Source organism: Suncus etruscus, chromosome X, assembly GCF_024139225.1.
Source record: "Suncus etruscus isolate mSunEtr1 chromosome X, mSunEtr1.pri.cur, whole genome shotgun sequence".
In the NCBI taxonomy this organism is placed as follows: domain Eukaryota; kingdom Metazoa; phylum Chordata; class Mammalia; order Eulipotyphla; family Soricidae; genus Suncus; species Suncus etruscus.
In genome coordinates, this window is record NC_064868.1 from 96,975,027 (window position 1) to 96,984,278 (window position 9,252).

Here is a 9,252-nt window from a genome sequence, read left to right on the forward strand (position 1 = left end):
GCTGGACCCAGGACCGACCTGGGTTCGATCCCCAGCATCCCAGATGATCCCCTGAGCCTACCAGGAGCGATTTCTGAGTGCACAGCCATTGGGTGTGACCCAAACACACAAACACACACACACACACTGAAAACTTATCTACAGAACACTTGACACAAATGTAGCACAAATGTTTCCATTTCATCCTCTTTTTTATACGGTACCCAATCAAACTTAATTCCATCCATGCAAAACTGATGGCACAAACAGGTATGACTAATTTTAAAAGAGCATATAGTCATGTCCTAGGGGATACACAATACAAAGTTACTAAGTCCTAGGTGAAATACTATATTCACGTACTCAATAGTAGACATTAGTGAAAAATTCAAGTCACAGTAACTTTTCACAAGAGTTATTGTCAGAGCTTGTAAGTGGATATACTGGGAATAGTTCCATGCTTATTACGAAAAATAAAACCCTCACACTAAATGCACAACGCATGCCTGTTACCACACTGGTAGAATGGAATCTTCTAGTAAAAAAAATGAAATTTCGTCCTGCAGTCTGAGAGTTGGATATAACCAAGGCCAAGGAAAGGTGCAGCTGTTGTGAGACAAGATCAACAAAGGTCCTTCAAGTTTCGAGAATTAGAAAAGTTCACTTTATTCTACAGAAAAATAGGTGACAATATCTTATCTGATATCACTGAAAGAAACTCAGGTTCTCTTAAGAGTGAAGTTTCAAGCAGAAATTAAGATGTTTGCTAAAAATCTAAGTAATACCTATTTGATAATAAATACAACAAATAGACACTCATGGCCCCCATCTAATAGCAAATATGAGGCCTATCTTTAGTCTCTCAGGTATAGATTCCAAAGTGACAAGAACATCTATATCCATCTATATCTCATATATATATATATATATATATATATATATATATATATATATATCCTAGCCAATTTCCTAACCTTACATATAGTCATGCAAGATATAAAAATGAAAAATCGGTACCACCTTGTAGCAACATACAGACTAAACAAGTTAACTAATGATTACCAAATAGAAACCTTCCTATACCTGACCTACATATGAAAAAATGACCAAGCTAAACTTGGAAGCATATTTTAGAGGAGATATATAGCATATAAAATGGCAGCGTGTAGTGTATAAGGTATGATATAAGGAACAGATGAAATTTTTATTCCAAACAAAATTCAACTTGATCTCTCTGGAACCTCTAAAATATCATGGATAAATTACAGTCACCATGTAGGGAGATTTTGTGGCAACCTAAAACTATTGGCCTGAATGATTAGTTGGGAATTGTTGGGAAAAGTAAAAGATACACCTTGATTACAATGCTAGGTAAGAAGAGGTAATGATGACTGAGAGGGGTATGACTTTCTTTTTTCCTTCTCAAATTTCTATATGGACTGCTATGTGAGTTTGATAAAGATTTCAAAATATTTTTAAGCTACAAGCCTTAGCACTTGGGGAAAAGTGCTATCCCCTTGGAGAAAAAAAAAAGACACACACTACTTTGTGGTTTGTCCCTTTTACCACTTCAAATTAGGAGGGCTGCAAATAGCCAAGCACAGAGGCTGGTGCCTTATCTGTATTAGTACTCACAAGGCGTGGATGTTTCTATGCAAAGAGCTTTTCTATGTGAGGTGGAAAAAAAAGTCACAATACTCTTTTGGGAAACAGACTTTTTTTAAAGCTCCTGGCATTTTGAAGCATGCCCTCTGGCCCCCTTTTTTCCCTGAAAAGATAAAGCAGAAAAGCTGTCAAGAAAACCTCAGAAACCAGAAGAATTTTAAGGGGGAACCTATTAATCAAATGGTTAGGCGAAACTGCTTATTAGAAAGTTAAACCCTCCCTTTCGAATTCTATTTCTGAAGAAACCTACACTTGCTTTGACCAAGGATTCCTGTGGAGAGGTTTCACCCACTGAAACACCTCTCTCTGAGCTCAAAGGGAGGCCAACACGTGCGCCCAGACCTTGGCTGCCTGGCCAAGGCTATTCTGAGCCCTAGAGGGCGACCCACACAAGAAGCCAAAGGCTGATGATTATGTATTTCAATATGCATGCAAGCAGGGCTCATAGGCAGGTGAATTCCGTAGCCCTAATTTATCAGCCATTGCAGGCAAAGCAGGTCATTATCTCCTCAGTGGGGTAGCAGAAGCTACCCAGTCCCCGTCCCTCCAGGAGGTAAGAGTTCTCTGCTTTTATGCTAAAACTCAAGAGGCATCTGAGCATCAGTGGATCTTTATTATAACTGCATGTGGTGGGACCTTGTCCGTTCTCCCTGGACAAGCCCTAAGGTAGCTCGCACAAACCTGGCCTATGATGTCCATAGGTAGGCCCGCGTCTAAAACCCTTTGCCTCTTAGTGGGGGGTGGGGGGACATTCCCCACTCCTTGCCAACCCCATTAGTGCTTGGGTAGAATATACACCTCAAAGCAGGCCTCAACCTAACCAAATCCGGAAAAGACAGGGAGCAAGAGTTTCTCCAGGGCCTGGGAAGGCTTGCTGGGAGGTCAGATCTTTCTCCTCGGGTAGAAGAGTGGGGTGCGCCCGCCCCGAAGTATTAATCCTGGCTAGGAAGAAGGCAGGTCGGCTCTGCCACGCTCCCAGCAGGAAGGGGGGGGAGCCAGAGGAAGAAGGGGAGCAAGAGCAGCAGCCGTGTAGCCCCGGGAGGAGGAGGAAGGGGGGAAAGGAGGAGCCGCGGGAGGAGCCCCGGTTGCAGGAAAGCCCGCGCGGCTGCCCTGAGCACTTCGGGGCGGAGCTGTGGGCTCGGGCTGGCCCTGGCAACGAAGGGGCGGGCCCGCGCCCCAAAGCCTCCCTCCGGGTCTCGGGCCCTCCTTCTCTCCTCCTCCCACCTCTCCCTCCTCCCCATCTCAGCAGCGCCCTCAGTCTCCCCCTTTGGATCATACAAAAGCAAAATGTCCGCCATCTTCCGAGGCGGCTGCGCTCCTCGGCGCCCCCGGCCTGGCTGTGCTGCGCCTGGTCCCCGCAGCTCCCCCGCCCGGCTCCCCGCCGGCCCAGCCCGCGCGTTGCAGCTACCCGGACGCCGCCGACGGCACCGCTCCGCCCGCCCTCTGCGCCCCCCCCCGCACGCCCAGCCGGGCGCTGCAGGACCGCCCGGGGCGGGGAACGTGCCGGGGGGGTCATGCCGCCCACCCCATCCCGGGACAGCTCGCTCCGCCGTCCCGTCCACCGCAGCCCCTCGCTGGCCCCTTTACCTTGATGCAGTACGGGGGTTCGTCGTAGGTGACCAGCATGTACCTGTCTCCGCGGCTGGCCGGGTCCCGGGCGCGCAGCTGCAGGACGCGGATGACGGACAGGACCGAAATGGGGAGCAGGGAGAAGGCGAGACAAGCGTTACGGAAAGCACCCCAATTCCCCACTTCATCCCTGAGGTGAACGCGCCACCTCTCCCCCGCCCCGCCCCCCTGCGCGCCCTTTACCTTTAGGAATAACTCTACAGCGCCTTTGGCAATGTCCAAATAGGAGGTGCCCAGGTCAGTGCGCTGGTTCATAGAGGCGGACGTGTCTATGAGGAACAACAGGATGGGCATCTTCCCCTTCGCACCCTGGGCGCTGCTGTCCCCTGCTCCTGGCTCAGTTGCCCTCAGCGGCGCTAACGGCCGCCCCAACCGTCAACTCTCTCTCCGAGACGGGGCGCTGGGAGCCGGAGTAAGAGAAGGCGATGGGATTGGACGGATGCCACTGCCCCCTGCAGCCCCACCTCCTCGCCCTCCGAGGGAACTTGAAAGTGTGAGCGGGTGTCGCCCTCGGGGCCCTCCCCCTGCCCCTCTTGTGCCACCGCTACTGCCGCCGCAGCCCCCGGGCCCGCTGCCCGAGCATCGGTGCGCGCCCACTCAGGCGCTCGCCCAGAATGAGAAGCGTCTCTGTTCACCGCACTCAACTTCGGGCCGCTCACCTACCACGAGCACCACGTGACCAGGGCCCACGCTATTGGCTGCCAATTATGTCTCATTTGCATATTCATTCGATGACAGGCAAGGGGTGGGACTTGGGCAAACCCTGGGAGTTGAAGTTGGATCTGACCCAGCCTCGAGGGTTCAGGAAATGATAAAGACCCTCTTTGAGCTTCCCCTTACCAGGACTGGAAAGCTGTTGGGATGCTGCCTTAGGGCAGTTTGCAGGGCTTCCCCCCTCGCCCCCGCCCGCAAAGATCTGAGAGGAAGACTGATTTTGAGCAACAGTTGTATGGAAGTGCACACAAGCGAGCTGATGCTTGGACAACCCAACCAGCAGAGCAATTGCTTTGCTGAACTGCAATCCATCAATCCCGCCTGTGATTACAACCCAGAGTTCCGAAGCGACGAACTCTTTCCTGGCAGTACCTACTCACATTCCTTTAGATTTTGCCCCAAGATCAGTCTTATTCATTCACATACGTTTACTTAGAAAGGAAGCTCCAGCGGAAGCACAGGGACTTCAACCACATGCTTCTTCATTTTCACCGAGCCTGTCTATGAGCATGCCACCCACTGTCCTCCTGCCTGTCAGCCTTGACACAGGAAGCATGCATGTGTCTGTCCACTTGGACTAGGGAGGTTTGTCCATCTCAATTCTCATTTAACTCACGTGTAGTGAGCACCTCTGAAGAGCCTGGCAAATCAGGTTAGCCTCTTTTACTCTTGGAAATGATTCTAGAACCTAGAATTTTTCAGTAAAGGAAAGTAGAGTTCAAGGAGCTTAAGGTCTCACTAAAGGAAGTTCTCAGGTTTGGTTCTATGGATAGGTTCAATCCTGAGTGGTCAGTGATGCTTTGCTCACTTCTTTGTGTTGCACAAATAAAAACTTTGTGTGTATTCCTAGATCTGGACAAGAAGGGCTCTTTCACTTAATCGCTTCTCAGACAGGAGACCATGTGGCAGTACATGATTCAGAGACAAACAAAAAGTAACAGGATGAGGCACACAGGGAGGAGGGATGGATTTTGGTGTGGAAGAAAGAACAAAAATTCAGTCAGTGATGCTAATATGCCAGTGGCATTTCATGCTAATGTGGTGGGAATTAATGTGAGAGTAGATGGAAAAGATGTTATGATTCTCCAAGTTCATTCTGATACAAATACTGGAGAAGGGAAGTGCTTCTATGGGCCAGGGTGCTACAGATACAAGACTAGTAGGAACTGTTGGCTGTGTTCATTTTTTGCTTACCGTACTTTTTTAACAACTTACCACAAAATCAGCAGTTTAAAATAGTATCTTTATTAGCTCATAGTTGCCAGAAGTCAGGCTCTAGGCATGGTGTAGGTGGGGTCTCTGCTCAGTCTGACTAAATTGCCATCAATCTGTGAGCCAGGTTGTGTTCTCATCTGAAGGCTTAACTGGGGACAATCAGCTTCGAAGCTCATTCAGGTTCTTGGCAGAACATGTTTCCTTGTGGCTGTCTTCTGACTGGAGGCAGTAATCAGGTCTATCTGTAGTTGCTCATTCCTGCAATATGACTGTCCAGAACATGGTTGTTTGTTTCATGGAATCCAACAGGGAAGTATCTTACCCCAATCAGTTATTATGGTGCCTTAAGATAAGGTCACTTGGACCAGAAAGATAGTCCAGGGGTTAAGGCACCTGCCTTGAAGCCTATTTTCCCTGGTTTAAATCCCTGGCATATAGTTCCTGGATACAACATTGTAGTATGTGCCCCAATCTGCCAAATATTATGAGAATAACATCCACCAATGTTGCCATATTATCTCAAAGAGAAGCACGTTATACGCTACCCACTTTAAAGGAGAAAATATAAACTGGACTTCCTACCATGGGCTAGAGATCATGGACCATATGAGAATTCTGTCTAGCATTATTTCAGGGTGAACTTATTATCTGGAACCAAAGCTTGCCTAGTTTAAAGTTTTTTAAGCCATCTCATAGTAATAATATATCACTTCCAGCCCACTAAATGAGATTTAATTGGTTAAGAAGTATAAGATTTCTTGGGGCCGGGTAGGTGGCGCTGGAGGTAAGGTGTCTGCCTTGCAAGCGCTAGCCAAGGAAGGACCACGGTTCGATCCCCCGGCGTCCCATATGGTCCCCCCAAGCCAGGGGCGATTTCTGAGCACACAGCCAGGAGTAACCCCTGAGCGTCAAACGGGTGTGGCCCAAAAACCAAAAAAAAAAAAAAAAGTATAAGATTTCCTATACTTTTATGGGAAAAGTATATTTTTATATAATATATTTAAGCACCATGATTACAAATATGTTTGTAGTTGGGTTTCAGTTATAGAAAAGTACACCCCCTTTCATCAGTGCAACCTTCCCACCACCAGTGCCCCATCTCTGACTCCCCCCACACACCTGTATTCAAGACAGGTATCTCACTACCATTGTCATGATAGTTGTTAGTATTGTTATTTCTCTAACTGCACTTATCATTCTTTGTGGTAAGGTTTCTTATTATTAAAATGTCATTATACTATAGTATAGTAAAGATTACTATTTGTGACTGAGCACATTCAGAGAGAGAAAAGAGAGAAAGACTTAGTTTACAATTATAATCCTAATGTTACATTAAAAATCTTTATGTTCTTATTTTTCATACAATGGGTACAATTTGCTGTGTGTGTGCCTCACCTGGTACTGCTCAAGACTTACTCCTGGGGCCAGAGAGGTAGCATGGAGGTAGTGTGTTTGCCTTGCATGCAGAAGGACGGTGGTTAGAATCCCGGCATCCCATATGGTCCCCCTGCCTGCCAGGAGTGATTTCTGAGCATAGAGCCAGGAGTAATCCCTGAGCGTAGCCAGGTGTGACCCCAAAAAACAAAAACAAACAAACAAAAAAGACTTACTCCTGATGGAGCTCAGAGAAACATATATGGTACCAGAAATTGAACATGCATTGACCGCTTACAAAGTAAACGTCCTACCCACTGTATTCTTTCTCTCCAATCCTGTTTTACCTTTTATAATAAGAAATATGTTATGTTAAAAATGATATACAAATTATTGTAAAATTCCCTCCAAAGTGAGTACTACTAAAACAGCTTACCAAAAATGATTTAACACCATTAGGAGATTCCAAAGGATTTCAGCACACATGCCCCAGAGGTGTAAGACATGTATGCAGTCCTACAGAACTCCCATTACGATATATTTTCCATGGATTTGAATATGTTTTGATGAATTTATTTGTGTTTTTTTCTAACAGGCATATTAGAAAAATGTTATTGATCCCTTGGTGAACACAGGCTCAAATGGAACTGAAGTGATGTAAATATCAAATCAGACAAATAGCTATATCTTGTAAGACTAGAAAAGTGATGGCATGCAATCAAAGATTTGTAATATTTATTAACATATTAAGATTATACCAAATCCCAAGTGTTCTCCATGAAGTGACGTTGCACTTTCTGGGAGAAGAGTCACCCTTATTATATTGGACTGTATGTAACTCTTCATAACATTGACTTCACACACATTAACATCAATGTGTGTCCCCATATTTTTCTACATCTTTCTCTGCTACAAAACATCAGCTTCTCATCATATATCTTCATTTGTGATTGACTTTGTTTTTATTACTAGAATCTTAATTCTTGAAAAGTAGCAGATCCCATACCTAACGTGGGTATGAAGTTCAGCTCAATAAATGGTTAAATGAAGTACTGAATAAGGAGGGAGAGAAGGAAGAAGGGAGGAAGAGAGAAGGGAGGAAGGAGGGAATGAGGAAGGAAAAAAGTGAGGGAGGGAGGAAGCTAGGAAAGAAGGGAGGAAGAAAATTGCTGAATAGGCTGTGAGGATCATTCTTTCATTGTCTTCCCAGGCATTCCTATCTTTCGTTTTCCCAGATCTACCTATTTTGTCCCTATTTTTAGGACAGGCCTTTTGGATCAGGCCCCAGTAGGACTCCCAGATCCCAATGTCACTGTCCACAACCCTGCCACTTCCCTTTTGTTCACTTCATATTTCTTAGCCCAACCAACTGTCTCTCTGCTTTCAGATTTCAGATCTATTTTAACTGCCAAGCTTCTGAGCAGTGAACAGACTTCTTTTCTCATTGCAGCTCTCTGAGCACTTTGCATCCTGACTTCCTTCTGGTTTCCTCATGCTTGTTGAACTTGTGAACTCTTGAGTAGAATTTCGTCTTTCCTCTTCATGTATCTGCTCCTTATTTTCCTTTCTTTCGTTGGTAGCCTTGAAATCAATTTTCCTCAATACTTGAACCATACTTCCCCATTTCAGACCTTTCTCTCTTATGATCCGGGTTACCAGACATCTCATAAAAAGAAATTTCTACTGAGCATTGCTCTCCTGGTCATCATTCTCTTCATTAAAAAAAGGTTAGCAGACTTCGTCTCATCTTCATATTTTATGTCTTTGGTCATGGTGAAGTCCATCACCACACAGCAGACCCTTTGTTTTGGTGAGTGCTGGTTTGTCTTCCCACTCTCCAATATTTTTTACCTCTTGACTTTAAGCAGGCCAAATCATCACATCTGGACAAAAATCTTAGCCTGATTATGACTCCTTTCCAAATCCTGCCTCTCACGATGCAGAAGGGATAGAATCTCACTCACTGTCTGGTTTCTTCACTATTTCCTTATTCCTCAAGCCCATGCAATCTGGTTTCTCTCCTCAGCACTCTTTGGAAACTGCTCTGAGATCCCCAAGGGCCAGTTTCTGGCCAATTTCAGTGGTCTGTTCTGTATTTTCTTTGTTGACTGCAGAGCTATTTGTCATTTGTCTTTCTTAGCTCCCTCTGCCCCCATCACCATGCCTTTCATCACTTGCCACTTCTCCTGGCGTCTTTCTTATCCTTTGGACTATTGGCTGTCAACTTGTCGGACTCCCAAACTTAATCTTTGTCTTACTATGTGGCTCCCTCTTTTCTTTCTACTGTCCCCATAGAGAAATATTTCCACTACCTTTGTTCATATAGCTGTTCTTTTATTCAAATATTTCTTGGCTAGATCTTCTTGTGGCAGGCATTGAGCTACTGTGATGAGTGGGGGAGACAATTTCTGGTAATCTCATGAGTTCAGAGCCCAGATCTGTGACCTTGACAAGTTACCTTATCTTCTTCAGCTTCATCATCTGTATGGTGATAATCATACCTCAGAACTGAGGATTAAGTGAATAGATTTTTAAAAGTATTTATATAAGTGCTTAGCACAGAGTAAGCTCTATGTAAGTGTAAATAAAAGCAAAAATAGATACACTCCATGACCTCATTGATTACATTCTAGAGGGAAAATAATAAAAAGAGGAGAGGTGATAAGATATTAAATT

General features: G+C 45.3%; 1 protein-coding gene across 3 annotated transcripts in view; it reads right to left on the reverse strand.

The window, feature by feature from the left end:
- Nucleotides 1–3,567, reverse strand: part of INTS6L (integrator complex subunit 6 like) — a 76,795-nt gene extending 73,228 nt beyond the window's left edge. For all 3 annotated transcript variants that reach the window (XM_049766660.1, XM_049766659.1, XM_049766658.1), the window contains exons 1-2: nucleotides 3,457–3,567; nucleotides 3,232–3,309 (exon numbers count right to left, since the gene is read on the reverse strand). In XM_049766660.1, coding sequence (XP_049622617.1) covers nucleotides 3,232–3,309; nucleotides 3,457–3,567 — 189 coding nt within the window. The remainder of the gene's footprint in view (nucleotides 1–3,231; nucleotides 3,310–3,456) is intronic.
- Between the last annotated feature and the right edge of the window lie 5,685 nt (nucleotides 3,568–9,252).